The sequence below is a fragment of the Podarcis filfolensis genome (genome assembly GCF_964270895.1).
Source record: "Podarcis filfolensis genome assembly, chromosome: 8".
Classification (NCBI taxonomy): Eukaryota; Metazoa; Chordata; class Lepidosauria; order Squamata; family Lacertidae; genus Podarcis; species Podarcis filfolensis.
This window is the reverse complement of record NC_139611.1, coordinates 49,713,461-49,730,881: the sequence shown is the minus strand read 5'-3', so window position 1 is coordinate 49,730,881 and position 17,421 is coordinate 49,713,461. Positions and strand designations below refer to the sequence as shown.

Here is a 17,421-nt window from a genome sequence, read left to right as displayed (position 1 = left end):
ACATATGTTCATTGGGTTGGAACTGCTGGTGGCTGACCAGGAACAAGACCTTGGGATTCTAGTGTGAGGCAACTGTGGAAAAGGGGCAACTTTCATGTTAGGAATGATTAGAAAAATAACTGAATATAAAACTGCCAATATCATATTGCCTTTATACAAATCTATGGTGTGACTGCATTTGTACCGTTCTGGCCACCTTTACTCAGAAAGCGCAGTGTAAAGTTGCGAAAGGTTCAGGAAAAGAGCAAGCAAAATGATCGAGGGGTGGAGCAACTCCCTATGGGGAAAGTTTGCTGCGTTTGAGGCATTCTAGTTTACAGAAAGGTGAGTTCGAGATGACATGCAGGAATCACAGGTAAGGAGTTCCTGACAAGTAGCCATCCAACCTCTGTTCAAAAGCCTCCATGAAGGAGAGTCCGTTCCACCATGAAACAGCTGTTACAAATGACTGTGTTCTTTTAATTTCCAAGTAAACAAGTTTTAGTTTTCCTCTCCCTCTAGAAAAGACAAGGACTCCAACTCCAGAAAAAGGAGTGGGTGAAAGGCTGAAGCATCGAGACTACAACCGCTGCCTCTACATGCAGCTGCAGCATGTGGAGATGGAGATGGAGCTGTTGGGGCCTCATAGATTCCAGAGCCCACAAAGCTACTCCCAGGCTGTGAGGCAGGTTCGGCACATGAAGGACTTCCTGGAAAGCCAGCTGTGCTCTGCAGCATCCATCAGCGAGAGGTAAAATGATGAGTTTGGGGAAGGTCCAGGGGCCTCATGCCATTGCCCATGCATTTATCTTACATAAGAACATTTACAAGCTTTATCTTGTTGGCTTTTTCCTCATAGGACTCCTATGAAATAGGTCTGTTATTCTCAGTTTACAGTTTGGGGAAGGGAAAACTGAGGCCAAAAATCCACCATAGGGCCACAGGTTGTACTCAGCTAAGCTTTGCTCAGATTAGACCTACTGAGATGAATAGACCTAAGTTAATTGTGTCATTTGATTTCAGTGGGTCTACTCTGAGTATGACCAGCAATAGATACAGTCTAATCAAAATGTCATAAAGTAACGTGCAGGCTTTTGAGTTCACTAGAACACTTCATCAAGGAAGAGAGTAAACAGGGTGGGGGAGGAAAACGGGGTGGGGAGAATGAGAGAAAAAAGTTAGCTCATGTGAAGTCATGGAATCTGCAGGATAGAATTAAGATGTTTTAAGATGGAGTGGGCCAAGGAAGCAGACTTTCAAACCCCTGATTTGAAAATTCAGTAGTTAATTTGTCAAGAGATTTTTATCTAAGGCCACACAGCGAGTGAATGACTGAGGGATGACAAGGACCATATCTGTACTATACTTTTAAAGCACTTGTTATCTTTTTCATTTAACACTCTGCCCCCTCCCGGTTAAGTTGCTTACTTAGCATTTTTAACCACTGCTCTGAGCTGTTGTCTATGTTGTGTAACCCTACTGCCCAGCTTTCTTGCTTCACCAGAGGCTCACCAACTCCCAGCGTTCTCGGAGATGGCAAGAAAGAACCAACACCCAAAGGCCTGCCCTGGTGGTGTGTCTTCATTGGCTGGTCCCTGGTGGCCATTACCAGTGGCGTATCAGGATTCTTCACAATGCTGTACGGGCTGCATTATGGGAAGGACAACTCCATCAAGTGGCTGATCTCCATGGCCATCTCCTTTTTTGAAAGCCTTTTCATCACACAACCCTTAAAGGTAGGCTCCCCTAGGAACATTAGAAAGCTGCCCATCCAGCTCAGTATTGTCTGCACTGACTGGCAGCGGCTCTCCAGGGTTTCAAGCAGGGGTCTTCCACAGCCCTTCTTGGAGATTCCAGGGAGGGGACCTGGGGCATTCTGCATGCAAAGCAGATACTCTACCACTGCCCTTCCTTTTCATCACAGGCTTTAGTTACATAAGGTTCAATGACAGAAGCTCCATTTACATGTGTGCACACAAGTGGGAATGTTGGTGAATGGTCACAGCAGGATATTCAGGGCTTGGAAATGAAGAGGAGATATGCATTGCTCACCAAGGGTTTTGTTTCTGTGGACCAGTTGCAGAAGGGATGCTATGGGAGCCTCTGGATATGCACTTTCATTTATCTGCTTTTATCCGCTTGTTCCTAGCCTAAAGCCAAATCAGGGTACCAAGAGGCCATCTAAATATATGTGGGAAGAATTGCAGGGCTTTGTTTTGTCTTTTAATTTAATGTCTATACTACAAATGTAAACTGGTTTCAAATCTCTTTAAGCATGAGTCTGAACAAAGAGAAGCCCGGAAATTGAAGTTATTGGTTTAACTACAGAATTGCTGGCACCTTCAGAAACCATAGTTCTAACGGTGCATTGTCTTAATTTGATATGTGGAAGGCAACCTTCATTAATCAGTGGCATACTATTTATGCTGTCTTCAGAAAGAGTGAAACAGATTCCTGGTGGCCAAATTTTCCAATATTCCACAGGCTTCATCTGCATTTAGAAAACACAATAACTTTTCTGCCAATGCAAGGTGTCAGAAATAGATATTTTACACTAAGCTTATCTGTGCCAAAATATGTTTCTATATCTGCAACTACTGTTTTCCAGGTACTGGGGTTTGCTGCTTTCTTTGCTCTGGTTCTTAAAAAGGTGGAACAGGAAGATGAGGAAAACACATCTATCAATGGCCCATTGTCTGCCCCAGGTAACTTATTAAGCTATTTTAATAACATGGCCTAGAACATTAGCCTTCCCTAATCTGGTGTCCTCCAAATGTAGCTGAACTATAACTGTCACCAGCCCTGGCTATTGGTCATGCTGACTGCGTCTGATGGGATTTGGTGTTCAAAACATCTGGAGGGCTGCTGATTGGGGAAAACTGACCTATAATTTATTTCCCCTGGCTTTGCAAAATATCACGACCAGGCTTTGATGGTAGGACAGAGAAAGCTAGAAGTAGTTGTAGTTCCAATTTAAAGTCCTCCTTCTGTTTGCCACCCATCAAGCTCCCAAAAAAAGGGGACTGCGGAGAAGGCCTTCTGAGGACCTTCTTAACAGCTAGGCAGGTTCATACAGTAGACTTGCCCCTCAGCTTCTAAAGGATTGAGGAAGAGCAAAGTGCTGAATAGGGGCAAGTCTACCAATAACTGCACAATTTGTGTAACCTGCATGTGCAAATAGTTGCACACTCATGTTATTCACATGTAATGTTCAATTGTTGTACTGTCTGTGTACATATGCACATAGTCGCTGAGCTGTACAGATCAACAAGTGTGCCCTCTTTCATGCAAACACTGGAACACGGGTAGAAACAGTTTGAACTTGTGTTCAGTACATCGTGCGAACAAGCCTGATATCAAGGGACATCCTCTTCTGCAATTTGTGGACCATAAGGGGCAACCAGGACTCAGGAGCATCAGGTTTCCCTTGTGAAATTGCCTCTCGTTGTCACATCAGTTTCACTGGCAAAATTAGCACGCTGTACTGGACACCTGCCCAGTTTCCTTGTCATCTTTGAAAAGTGGAAGTTTCACTGGCTGTACAGCAGAGCTCCTCGCTCCACTTAGGCCCTTTTCTCGCTTGTGCAGAGATCTATTTTTATCTCACCTTAAGCCAAACATATTCTCTCCTGCCCATTTCAATAGCCATGATGGGTGTTAGATCACATGCACTGTTTGATATCGATGACCTTTTCTTTGCTCCAGTCAGTCTACGCTTTTTTGTCCATAATCCAAGGTACTGGGTAAGTTTGTGCTATTTTCCATTTCTAAATAATTCAGCTTCTCCATTGAAGTTCCTAAAGGGGTTTTTAAATGTGTATCCTTTGTTTTCCTAGTAAGAACCCGGTGCAGGTTACATAAACAATTGTATCAAATAAGCATCTTAGCCTAAAACAGAAGGGCAGTCAGCATTAAAAACCAGCTTACGGTTGGTGATGGAAGACTGAGTATTTATAGAGAGTTGTGTTTTTTTTTAAATCAAACTATCGTGCTGCTGTTTTATAATTAACAATATACTGATAGATGTTGTGGAGGCAAAGCGCAATCTAATCCATGTTTATCTGGAGGTAAGTCCCATAGTTTTCAGTAGGGCTTTCTCCCTAGTAAGTGTCTTTAGGATTGCTATACATGCTTAACCGAACAGTGAGTCACACTGAAGTCATTGGTTTCTCCTTCTGAGTCGACAAACATATATAAGATCGCACTATTAATCAGCTAGTGCGGGGGGGGGGGAGGGGACCTGTTACTGGACTCCAACTCCCATCATCCCTGACCAGGCTACTGGAGCTGGTGGGAATTGCAGTCCAACAACAGCTGGAGGACCACAGGCTTCCCACGTGCTGAGGAAGTGACTACAAGGAGATATACAAAGTAGCCTGCAATCCTTCCTATCTGTCTGTCTATAATTGTGCCTGGAAATGGTCAAGAAACCAAAGGAGCTTTTATTGACTTTGTATTTGAAGGTTCTGGCCTTGACCTACAGAGCTCTAAATGAGCTGGGTACCTAAAGGGGTATGAACGTCCTTGGGGCACATCGTACTGTTGCTATTAAAATGTATTTTCTGTAGCATGAAAAATAAGTAAGAACTTTATGCAAAAACAACCACAAACCCTGCTCCCAGATTGTTGCTATTTTGGGGTGGGGTTTGATAACTAGAATGTGCCTTTGAGCTCCTGATGATGCTTCTTGCTTGCCTGGATAGACAGGGATGTGTGAGCATTGTTGCTCCACCCACTTTTGCTTCTGACCCTCCCCACCACTGAAATGTGACCATTGGAAGGATACCTAGAAGAGAATGATTTCTCGGGCTGATAAAGATTCCCCAGCTCTGATGTAGGCTATCAAAACTAGCTCTAGGGCCAGTCTAAATTAGGCTTTCCCAATGGAAACTGCACTTTTCATACAGCCAAGAATGTGCTACCTGAGATTGGTGACATAGGCCTATTGCCATTTGTAATGGGAATTGGGGTTGCTTGTGCGTAGATTCCAAACTGCTCCCAGCTGTTGGGGTAGCTAAACCTTTCCCTGATTTGACAGCCCTTACAAGGCGACTGTCTCAGTCACTGGCAGAATCCGTCAGTGGGCGTTCCCTAAACTTCTTCCAACATAAAAGCTGTTTGACGCCAAGTCTCCTCCTAGCCTCTCTGCGCGGAAGTCTCCTGCGCAGACTGGGCGTGGCCAGCGGAGGTCCTGGGCTCTCCCTGCTGGACCCTGTGGAAGGGTCTTGGAGCCCTCTCTCCGAAGACCTTCCCTCCTCCCCTTCTTTCCTGGTGTCACGCCTATTTCCTTCCCCAGTGGAAGTATTCTCCCTCTCCCTGCTGGTCCCTTCTCCTGCATCATCGGAGAGCCCTACCTCCGCTCTGAGCTCCGATGTCAGTTCCCTGACACCATTGATTCACAGTCTCCAAATATTGTCCCTCTCCTATTGTTTTCAGCTGATAAATTCCAGGGTAGTAATGGGCTGCTGCCTCCTCTTCCTGTACAGGTGACTCAAACCCTATCTTTGGAGCCCGCAGGGACAGCGGAAGCAACATCTACCAGCCTCCCCCTTCTACCGACATTGAGAAAATGAAGAATAACCGCATCAAGGAGCAGAAAGCATTTGCCCTGATTAGAGAAATATTGGGTACTTTTATGATTGCATTCTAAACATACTGTGAGGGGAGAGAGAATGGGCTTTAAAAGGAGGCATGAGTTGGGTAGTTACTTATTTCCTCGTCAAGAAGACGAGGACAACAGGTGACACTGATTCACATAAAATGTGCTTGTCTAATTTATATGTATAGATGCACATTCAGAAATGATTACTGTAAACGTAAATAGAAATACAGTAATCTCACCGTGGGGAAGACTGATCAAGTGAACTGTGTGCCGGGTGGTGCTGTGGTCTAAACCACCGAGCCTCTTGGGCTTGCCAATTGGAAGGTTGGCAGTTTGAATCTGCATGACGGTGTGAGCTCCTGTTGCTCTGTCCCAGTTTCTGCCAACCTAGCAGTTTGAAAGCATACCAGTACAAGTAAATAAATAGGTAAGGTACCGGTAAACGTAAAGGGAGTGGGTGGTGCTGTAGCTGGAAGGTAAACAGCATTTCCATGCACTCCGGCACTTGTCACAGTCCTCCATGCGCCAGTAGCAGTTTAGTCATGCTGACCAGATGACCCGGAAAGCTGTCTGTGGGCAAACACCGGCTCCCTTGGCCTTGAAAAGCTAGATGAGCACCGCACCCCATAGTTGCCTTTGACTGGACTTAACCATCCAGGGGTCCTTTACCTTTTTTACTGGTCGCTGTTGATGGACAACTTTCAATGCCCCTTCTGCCTTGAAACAAGGCTCTCTCTTCTTTATAGGGTTCTTTATCTTTAAACTGGATTTGGGCTGGGCAATAGGGAACTCTTCAAATAGAAGATTGTCCTCTGGGGCATTAAAAACAAACCAACAAGGACATGCCCAGTTTAGAGAAGCTATTATCTTAAGCGGTCCACAAAGTAAACATGGGAGGTTACCTTAGGGACCGTAAGCACAGTACAATTTTGTGTGTGTGCAAGACCTTAGTATTTAAAATTAGAACCAAATGGAAATGAATATTGCCCCTCATAAAAACATATGCCACAGTCATTATGCCATAATCCTAACCAGTGGAATCTTAACCATATCTAATCAGAATTCAATAGGACTTACTCCCAGGTAACTCAATTAGGATTAGGGTGGCAATGTTTGCTGTTGTGTTCTTGCACATTTCTTGAATTGTTTTTCAAGGTGTGTTTGCAAAGGTACAGAAAAACCTGTGTTCGTGCTACAGTTGCACAAAGTAGAATGAGCCATTTGCAGTGTATTAGCTCCTGTCTGGAAGCACCTTTGGAAACCTATTGGGTTTCTTCTTTGCTTTCCTATTGTTTTGCTCTCCTCTCCCCAGCCTACTTGGGTTTCTTGTGGATGCTGCTTTTGGTTGCCTATGGGCAGCGAGATCCTAACTCCTATTACCTGAACAAACACATTGAGAACAGCTTCACAGACGGATTCCAAGACGTCTTCAGTTATCAGGACTTCTTCAAATGGGCCAGAACCACCTTAGTCAGTAACTTGTACAGCTCACACCAAGGTACAGAAATTCATTTCATTTTGTTTCATTTCAGTTATTTATTAGATTTCTATACCACCCTTCATCCAAAGATCAGAGGCAGTTTACAATATAAAAACACAAAAATACATAACAGAGTAACAAACAAAAAGCCCATATATTGTTTAATGAGCCAAAGGCCTGGGAAGAGTTCCAAAGCCCAGATACCGAGGCATGGAAGGCTGCATTTGGCCCTCTGGGCCTTAGGTATCCCATCTCTGCTTTAAAGCATCTCCTCATCCAATATACTGCTGTCTGTACCCCAAAGTCATCAGTGGAAGCCATTCTGCAAGTACCCCCTGAGAAAGTGGCTGTAAGAGAGAGGGACCGTCTCTCTTGTGGCTCCTCTGTTATGGAGTGCTATATCTTGGGATATTCACCCGGTGCTTACATTAATTTATTTTTTTGGCAGCAGACACTGCCAAACTGAGACACTCAGTTCACTAAGATGTATTTTTTAAGGGCTTTCTTGTTTTAGCATGGACATATTTTTAATTTATTACTGGAATAATTTTAGGCTCAGCTGGCTGCGATTTTATCCTTATGGTAGCAATGAGGAGACTGAAACCTAGGGACCAAATGTGCCCCACCAGGGATCTCTGTCTGGCATTCAGTCTCTGGCCCAGTAGAAGATGCGGCCCTTTGACTGAAAAAGATCTGCCTTTTTAAGGATTTTAGCCTTATGAAGTTTTTATACAAGCAAATACAGTTAGCATTGCATTGTGCTGCCTCGGTTGCTGCTTCTTAGTCTTGTTTCTTTGCATCTTGTGCTTTTATTACGAGGGTTTGCTTGTCACTCAGACAACATTGCCATAAATAAAATAAATAAAATGAGTAAATATAAAACTGTTGGTAGCATTACAAATGACTGTGGAAGGATTTGCCTTTTCAAACGCTTTCTCTCCCCCTCCCCCCCTTAAATTTCAACAAGGCTTTATCACAGATGGCAACTCCAAGCTGGTGGGCAGTGCCCGGATTCGCCAGGTGCGAGTGAAGGGCAACACCTGCCCAATAGATCCCAAACTGCAGCTGACGGTTGGCAAGTGCCATGCTTCTTATTCTTTCGACACGGAGGACATGGCAGACTATGGAGCGCACTGGAACATCTCTTCCCTTGATAACTCATCAGAACTCAGTTCTGCATGGCAGTATCAGAGCCAGTCCAAACTGAGAGGGCACCCAATCTGGGGCAAACTGGCTGTCTACAGAGGTGGTGGATATGTGGTTCACTTGGGGACAGATGCCCACAATGCCTCCAGGTAGCTTATCTCTGCTTATTTGTGCTTCCACTGCAGTAGTGGTAGCAGCAGTAGTTTAATCAGTTAGATTAATTCAGGGGTTGGGAATCCTTGGCCCCACCTGGTTCTAGGGTTCCATCCTACCCATTAGCAGTTCAGTGGGAAGCAACCAAGTGACAGCAGATGGGGTGTTGATGTTTTGCAAAGCATGCAGTTGCAGCTCCAGATTTGGTACAGATTGGGAAAAGTCTTAGCAGAGAGGTAAACTTACATTTCCTTGTAAATATTCAGCGTTTCTGCATTTTCTAATTGCATGCATGCCATTTCCAGGGTGTGACTGCATTTTGAAGTTTGGGACCTTGAATAGCTGTTAGGCAAGGCTTGCATTTCAATTGTTGTATTGATATTAATTGTATTCTTCTCCTGGAGCTATAGAGTTCTTTTTACCTTTTGCACAGTCAAGCCAGATAAAGTGGGGTTGAGGGTGTCTATGCTGGCTGTGGCTAATGGGAGTTGTCTTTCAAACCATCTGGAAGGTGCTAGGTTGGGAAAGGCTAGTTTAGACCAATGGCTGATCTAAGGGCATTTTGAATGTTCTGGATTGAATGCTTTGTTAGTGCAGGAAATGGGGTTCCACCCTCTTTTCTGCTGGATCTTCAGATTGGATTTGGCGACCTCTTGACTCCTTAGCATCTTAACATTTTTAGGACCACAGCATGTGATTGCACATTCCTCACTTTGTATTTTGGCAGAATCCTCCAGTACCTCTTCAATAACGTTTGGCTGGATACATTTACGAGAGCTGTGTTTGTTGAGTTCACTGTCTACAATGCAAATGTGAACCTCTTCTGCATTGTAAGCCTCATGTTTGAAACCAATGCCTTAGGTAAGAGCCTGACATCTGCGCCAGTGTTTTCATGTAAGAAAAAAGCAGTGCCTACATTACTCTGGGAGTTTGCCTGGCACATTTTGTCTCTACATTACTGTAGTAATTCAATATCAACCCAGCATATTACATGGATACAGTGAGCCAGACAGAAAAAGGAACAGGGTTTCCATACAGCTACAATACATAGAAGAGGGCATTTCAGATTTGTACATTTTGTCTTAACCCTCCACAATAAGCTGCACCTGCTGTCCGACGGAATAGAATACTGACTTCTGCTTTGATTTCGCAGGGGCCTTCTTTACGCGGTCTGAGCTGCAGAGTGTCCGGCTTTATCCATACACAGATGGTCTGCATATCTTTGTGATAGCAGCAGAAGTCATTTATTTCCTCTTTGTCATATACTACATGGTGGGACAGGTAAGGATATCAGACTGGATCAAGCCAATGGTCCATTTGCTCCAGCATCCAACAGTAGCCAGCCACATGCCTCTGTGCGCAGTAGCACTCTTTTGCTCTTGGTTCTCAGCGACTGGTATTTAGAGGCATGGTACCTCTGAACAGTGGAAGGCATTCTCTTCCACCCTGAGCCAGGAAAGCGAACCTTGTTGGTGATATGAACCTGGAATTTCTTGTGCCACAGTTGAGAATAATGCTGCTAAACCAGCCTTCCACAAATTAGTCCTTCCAGATGTTTTTAAGTGAAACTCTCACCATCCCTGGCCATTGCCCATATTCGCTGAGGCTGATGCAGGTTGGAAGTCATCAACATCTGAAGAATACACAGGTCCCCCATGCATTCTGGAGACCAGACACCCATATTGTTTGGTCACTTATGTTCCAGGGCTTGCGAATCCTATCAGCAGCCCTGGCTGCCACCAGCCCTGACACTTAAGTTTTCCTGATTATTATAGTGCTTGTAACTCCTGCTGCCAGTCAACTGCCACACCTTGCAGGCACAGACTAAGTAACCCAGACAGTGTAATTGTATAGATGTCTTCTCAGAAATAAGTCCCACACTTAGTTCTATGGGACTTTGTCCAGGTAGGTGTGCAGAGGCCTGCAGCCAAAGACTTGTCATGAGACAGCTGTCCTTTTTGTGACCACCCTGAAGTTTTGGGATGCTGTCCTACAAACTGATTGGGTTTCTCTTTTGCATGAAATTTCCAGAACATAATTGGAGGTAAAGGAGTACCTAAGGCTGCATTCAGACAGCACTTTGCTCCATTTTCCTGTCATTTCCATAACTGTTGATTTCCACGTTTTATGTGATCTTTCACATGAAGTAAAAGCCACTTTTGGAAGAAGAAGTGGAATCTAGAAGAAATTTAGTGCCTTTTCCTTCTTTTTTTGGTTCCAGCAAGATTTTAGTTGCAGCCATGTTAACCCAGGAAATTGCATACAGTTCCTACTTGCCGTTTAAAATTTAGGCCACCCCAAATCTCTGCACATGCATCATGAATATGGTTGGGAATAGATAACAAACAGTTTGCAGAGCAGAATGCTCCTTGTGGAATAGGCTAGCCATCAGAAGTGTTTTCCTTAGCTTCTTTTCCATGTTGAATCTCTGCAGGTCAGGCAGCTGTTAGAAAGCAGAGGTAGCCGCCAGCCAGAAAAAGCTGGAAACCCTCTCTGCATTCCAGCAGCTCTCTCACTTAACTGACTGTGTGCTCCTTGGATATGAGGTCATGCTTGGCTAGTCATCGAAATGAGGTTGCATTGTAGCAACACAATCTGCCTTTCTCCCTAACGATCACTTAATGCATTCTTTGGAACTGAACACCTTGTTCCTGCAGGGAAAGCTCATGCGCGCTCTGAAATGGAATTACTTCCGAAGCAAGTGGAACCTGTTGGAACTGGCCATCATTTCCATCAGCTGGAGCGCCCTGTTGGTGTTTGTAAGACGGACAATCTTGGGCTTGCGGGACATCAGCTACTATCAGGAGCACAAGGATGAGTAAGGGCTCCCCATCCTGCCACTTTGCAAACTCTCCATCCCAGCATGGGTAGAAAAGGGAAGAATTTTTAAGCGGCCTTTGTGATCTGTGGAATGCCCTCTGTGGAATTTGATGTCTATGAATTCCAATGCAAACTGACCTGATTTGCATCTCCCAAATATAATTATCCTTTGATTTTGGCACTTGTTCAAATGCTGCAGTACAGTCCTTGGCATTAAAGAGTACCAAAATGTATTAAAATAAAAATGTATGGTTTCAGAAAAAGGTCTTTAGAAAAATGTGGCTTTAGATTTTTTTGTTTGAAAAAAGTTTTTAAATACAAGTTTTTTATATAATTTTGTGGATGTTTTTTTTTAAAAACTGCAAGCTCAAAATGGATGGGATGGGTCATATGAAATTCACATAGACCTTTTTTTTTTGGAAGGCGGTTTTTCCACTTTGTAATAGCTACTGCTTGCATCCATAAAGATTATATAAAATACAATTGATGTGCAGCTCCCAGGTTTTTGCTCTGAGAGAAGCTGTCCAATTTTTAAGGACTCGTGTTTTAATTGGAAAAGAATGGATTGGTTGGCTTGCCCAACTCCACCTTTCCTCCAAGAAGCAGCTCAAGGAGACAAACATGATTCTCACCTGCCATGTGAAGCAGATCAGGCTGAGAAAGAAAGAGACTTGCTCCAAAAATTTCAGTGAACCTTGTGGCTGAGCCAATATCTGAACCTACAGTAGGTCTCTTCAGTCCCAGCCTGACACTCTAACCTCTACACAACACTGCCTCATTACCGGTGCTGGCTGGGACTGGTAGAGCAGAGAGCAGGGAGGTCAATGACAGGCAGTGCCAACTAATTCTAGTTTAGGGAAGTTTTTAATGTTTAATGTTTTATTGTGCTTTTAATATTCTGTTGGAGCCGCCCAGAGTGGCTGGGGAAACCCAGCCAGATGGGACAGGTATAAATAAATAAATAAATAATAATAATAATAACAATTATTATTATTATTATTATTATTATTATTATTATTATCCTCTTCCCTGGTGAGTTTTAAAAAGCAACACTGAGACAAAAGAGGAGGAGGAAGCTGACATCTAGAGACAGCCCCAGGACTGGTTATAAGGAAGGGAAGAGGCAGGCAGGCAAGTAGGTGGAGGGTAACTAAGGTTGGTGGAGCCATGCTCCATGTGCCCTAACAGAATAGCCTCCACTATGTCATAACGATTCCCATATTCCTTCAGGTTTGCAAGCTTCAATCAGACAGCAACTGTTGATGCAGTTCTGGGCTACCTGATTGCCTTTCTGGTTCTTCTTGCCACTGTGAAACTCTGGCATCTCCTGCGGCTGAACCCAAAGCTGAACATGATCACCTCAACCTTGAGGAGGGCCTGGGGGGACATATCAGGATTTGCAACTGTGATTATAATCATGTTCCTTGCCTACTCCATAGCGGTGAGTACCCATGTCTTCCATCTATTCCCAATCGGTTTGCTGGCTCTCTCTCTCTCCCCTCCCCCCCTCCCCACCCTCTGTAATTTGGATTAGTTTGCTCATATTTTTTTTAGAGTCCTGTCTGTTATACAGATGTAGTCAATATGGTACCTTCCAGGTGCTGTTGGACTACAATTCCCATCAGCCCCAGATATCAAGGATGATGACAATGAGTTCAACTTACTACACACTCGTCACCCTAAGGTCCCAGAGCAGGTTACAGCCATTTAAAATACAACATTAAAAACAGCTTGAAACAAATTTCAACCCAAAGGTGGTTTCTTTTGGGGGGAAGTCATGACTCTTAAAGCGGTATGAGCGCTTTAACATATGCAGAAGCTGAGGCCTAAAGCGCAGGGGGCTTGTGAAAGCAACTGGCAGCAACAGTAATGTTTTCAAGCAGGGCTCATTTCTCAGTTGCAACCTCAGCTTTAACCTAAACCTTCATCTCTGCAGTAAAGAGACACCAACTGCTCCAATACACCCTGCGTCTAAGCAGAAAAATAACCATGTGTGTTATGGACAACCTAGTCTGCCCAGTCATCTGTGTCACTTGCTAACTGGCCTTGTGATTTGGGTGAGAAACTGTTTTCCTCCCATTTTTATAATTTGCAGACAAACTTGATATACGGCTGGAAGTTGAACTCTTACAAGACCCTGTTTGATTCTGCGGAGACAATGGTCAGTCTTCAGCTTGGAATCTTCAACTATGAAGAGGTATGGTTTATCCTTCAGAGGTTTTTTCCCTTGTAACTAAGGTTGAATTAAATGAAATGAACCACATATCTGTTGTCTTATTTATTTAGCACCATCCACACACATAGTTTTTCCAACCCCATCTTAAACTATCCATATTTTGCAATGCTGTTCCCCAGCCAATAAATTTGTACACAAAGCAAATGCTAGGCTAAAGTGTGCATGGCCATGCATCTATCAGCAAAAGTAACATTCAAAAATGTATCATATTAGGTAACATTGCCTTGCAAACATGTGTATATTAGGGACAAACTGCATATAAACATGTGTCTATTATAGGGGGAAATGCAGTAAAATGCTGGTAAATTTTCAGGACTTTTTTTTTCAAAAAAATGCAAACTACAGTGGTACCTTGGGTTAAGAACTTAATTCGTTCTGGAGGTCCATTCTTAACCTGAAACTGTTCTTAACCTGAAGCACCACTTTAGCTAATGGGGCCTCCCCCTGCTGCTGTGCCGCCGCTGCACGATTTCTGTTCTCATCCTGAAGCAAAGTTCTTAACCCAAGGTACTATTTCTGGGTTAGCGGCGTCTGTAACCTGAAGCGTCTGTAAACTGAAGTGCCTGTAACCCAAGGTACCACTGTAATGCGAAATGTGGAGAACTGAACTTAGGAAGAGAAAAATGAGAAACGGAGAGAAAATTAAATGTACAGATTCACCCATCCCTAGTTATGATAATACAGCCTTCCTCAACCTGGTTTGATTCCGATCTCCCATCATCCCCAGCCAGCATGGCTGGTGGTCAGCAATTATGGGAGTCTGAAACATCAGGGCAACAAGCTGGGAAAGGCTGTGGATGGATATTGGGACTACTGTAAGTGGTTTACCAAAGGCTTCATGAAAAGGCAGGTTTTGAGCAAAGCAATAAAGGTGAAATAATCTTTTGGGGTTTTGAAAAGCAGTTCTGGGTATAAAGGGGAAGAAAGGACGAAAGTTGACTAAGCAGGAAGAGACCTTTGGACAGGTGAGGGTGGTGGAAAAGGAGGAGCAAAAGTCACAGGCAATGATACACTGGAATGGGAGAGGCAAGAGGGAACACATTTTTTTACTTTTCATAATGCTACCCCCTGCTCCCACTGAAGTACGGTAGTATAACTTGTACATAAAAAAAGCAACACATATCTTAAGCATTACTTATCCTCAAAATATACAAAGAAACACTCTCTTCAGTATTAAGGCAGAGTGCATTTGGGCAAACATGATGCTTACACAAGACACCAGCAAACTGAAGTGTTTAAATAATTCACAAGTACTGTCCCTGAAAATAATGTTCTCTTCCCTGAAGAAGATAACAATATCCCTTTTGTAACATATATGTCTCTTTCAGGTCTTGGACTACAATCCCATCTTGGGCTCCTTCTTAATTGGCTCCTGCATCATTTTTATGACATTTGTGGTGTTGAATCTCTTCATTTCAGTGATCCTTGTCGCTTTCAGTGAGGAACAGAAACATTATCAGGTTTGTCCACAGAAATAATATGTGAATTTCCACATTTAAGGATGCCATCTGCCCTGGTCTGTACATATATAGGTATACTGGGAGATCCCACTAATCAAGGACCTTCACAGGCCGAGTTCATATGTAACACTACTAAACCATGGTTTAGTACTACATACAGTGGTACCTCTGGTTAAGAAGTTAATTCATTCCGGGGGTCCGTTCTTAACCTGAAACTGTTCTTAACCTGAGGTACCACTTTAGCTAATGGGGCCTCCTGCTCCTGCTGTGCTGCCGCCGCACAATTTCTATTCTTATCCTGAAGTAAAGTTCTTAACCTGAGGTACTACTTCTGGGTTAGCAGAGTCTGTAACCTGACTTGTTTGTAACCCGAGGTACCACTGTACATGGACATCAGGCTTGCCTGCTCCCCTTCCACTCCTCCCATTACTTTCAAAGAATGTTGTCCTGTTTGAACCAGGAAACCTGCAATACAACTAATTGTGGTAAATTTCAGAACAAGCCAGTTTCAAACTGTGGATTGTGATGCTAGTTTGTTTAAGTAACTGGTTTGTTTAAAGCCAGGATTCCTGGTTCATACAACAAAACAAACAGATAATTCTTACAGAACAAACATCTGTAGATCTCTGCCTACTGTGCAGGACTCGCCACAACTCATCCATGAGACTAAATCATGGTGTTAGCATTAAGTGTGGGGCCCTGGCCTGGTTCACATGACACAGTAATCCAGTTCGCTTCTCCCCAGTCTTTTTACTCCTTGCTGCACTAAGCTAAGCCACGGTATGGCTCAGTGTGCTGTCCAAACCTCATCTTGTGATTGAGCTTACTAACTATGAACTAGAATTAAGAATAACCCCCCCCCCAATACATTTTCCTGTTTGTCTTCCTTTCTTTTGGCAGTAATTTTCAGTATCTGTCTGCAGCCTAATCACATGCACATTAATCAGCAGGTTTAGTTTGGCTGACGATCACTCATAAGGAAATTCACATACAGTATTCTCCTGGCCACACTACAGTGTACTGCAGTGTGCTACTACAATGTTTAACATGACTGTTTTGTGTTCTACTTTTTCCTGCCTGTAGTTATCATCATCACCACAAATTCTACACAAGCCCAGGATGCAATTCACTGTTATATCTATACTCATACAAACTGTATTGTGTGTGTCTCTGTGTGCTTTCTAGGCTTCTGAAGAGGAAGAGATTGTTGACCTAATGCTGAAGAAAATTTGCAGCTTCCTTGGAATAAAATGTAAAACTGACCATAAACCAGCCTCTGACAAGAAACTAGAAGAACCTGTGATGAGCAACTAACAACTGGTCTTCTTACCCACTTCAACTTACAGCTGCTGCAGCTGCCTTTAGATATTGTGGCTTCCATGTTTGTGAAATGTTGTGGCAGACAGCAGGATTACTTCCATTGACTGAGGTCTTGATGTGCTCTCCAATAATTGTACTTAAGATACTGGCCTTAACTCTGTACTGATAGATGTGAAAATGAGTGCTTGACAGAACTATAGAGCTGATGCCTGCTTGATTACGCATACTGCTTTATTCTGTACTTATTCCACAGTGTAGTATAATAAAAGCTAAGAATCCAAAGCATGGTTGAGCTTCATTGTTTATAACAAATTATAAAAAACATTACCAGTTCAATTCATAATTTATTCTTAGAAAATGCTTTATTTGGAAATGTATAAAATTATTCATGGTGTGGAGAAAATGGATGAGGAGGAAACCTCTCTGAGTACTAGAACTTGGGACCATACAAGAAAGCTGAATGTTGGAATATTCAGGACAAAAGATAATACTTCTTTACACAGCACATCATTAAATGGTTGAATTTGCTCCCCACAAGATGTAGAGACGGCCATCAACTTAGATAGCTTTAAGAAAATTGTACAAATCCAAAGAGAATAAAGCTACCAGTGACTATTAGCCACAATGATTACTTTCACTTTCCAGTCTCTGAGGCAGTACTGCTCTGAATACCAGTTGATGGGGTGAGCACTGTTGCATTTATGTCCTGCTGGTCAGCTTCCCAGGGGCATCTGGTTCACAACTGGGAGAATTGTTGCCTTTGGCCTGGGGAGGGCCATTAGAGAGGTCTAGAGAGCCACGTTTGGCCCTTGGGCCCAAGGTTCCCCACCTCCGTCCTAAAACATTAACTGAGGAAGTGGTGTCCACAGAGCATAGGAAGACACAAACAATAATGCTAGGACATGTACTGATTGCACACACAGTTTGCATTTCAACTGGCTGAAGATTTAAAGTGCGTGTTTTTAATGGCTGAACCTATGGAATCAGAAGTAAGCAATGTAGTTTACTCCCAGGAAAATGCATTATTAGATTGCACTTTAGCTGCTCCTAATAAATTAGCCATTATGCTATATGCTTTTAGTTATTTATTCATGTATTACATTTATATTTCACCTTTCCTTAAGTGCATGATTCTCCCCCTCCCCATTTTATCCTCCGCTGCAAACCTGTGATGCAGGTAAGCTGAGAGACATGGAGTAGCCCAAGGTCATCCAGTGAGCTTCAA

General features: G+C 43.3%; 1 protein-coding gene across 1 annotated transcript in view; it reads left to right on the top strand.

Moving 5' to 3' along the window:
• Nucleotides 1–16,478, top strand: part of LOC310769977 (polycystin-1-like protein 2) — a 47,199-nt gene extending 30,721 nt beyond the window's left edge. The window contains exons 31-43 of the mRNA XM_083629816.1: nt 502–730; nt 1,484–1,715; nt 2,588–2,684; nt 5,466–5,606; nt 6,894–7,079; nt 8,029–8,356; nt 9,088–9,221; nt 9,514–9,641; nt 11,018–11,178; nt 12,411–12,621; nt 13,276–13,377; nt 14,745–14,876; nt 16,062–16,478. Coding sequence (XP_083485942.1) covers nt 502–730; nt 1,484–1,715; nt 2,588–2,684; nt 5,466–5,606; nt 6,894–7,079; nt 8,029–8,356; nt 9,088–9,221; nt 9,514–9,641; nt 11,018–11,178; nt 12,411–12,621; nt 13,276–13,377; nt 14,745–14,876; nt 16,062–16,190 — 2,210 coding nt within the window. The 3' untranslated portion in view covers nt 16,191–16,478. The remainder of the gene's footprint in view (nt 1–501; nt 731–1,483; nt 1,716–2,587; nt 2,685–5,465; nt 5,607–6,893; nt 7,080–8,028; nt 8,357–9,087; nt 9,222–9,513; nt 9,642–11,017; nt 11,179–12,410; nt 12,622–13,275; nt 13,378–14,744; nt 14,877–16,061) is intronic.
• The last annotated feature ends 943 nt before the right edge of the window (nt 16,479–17,421 follow it).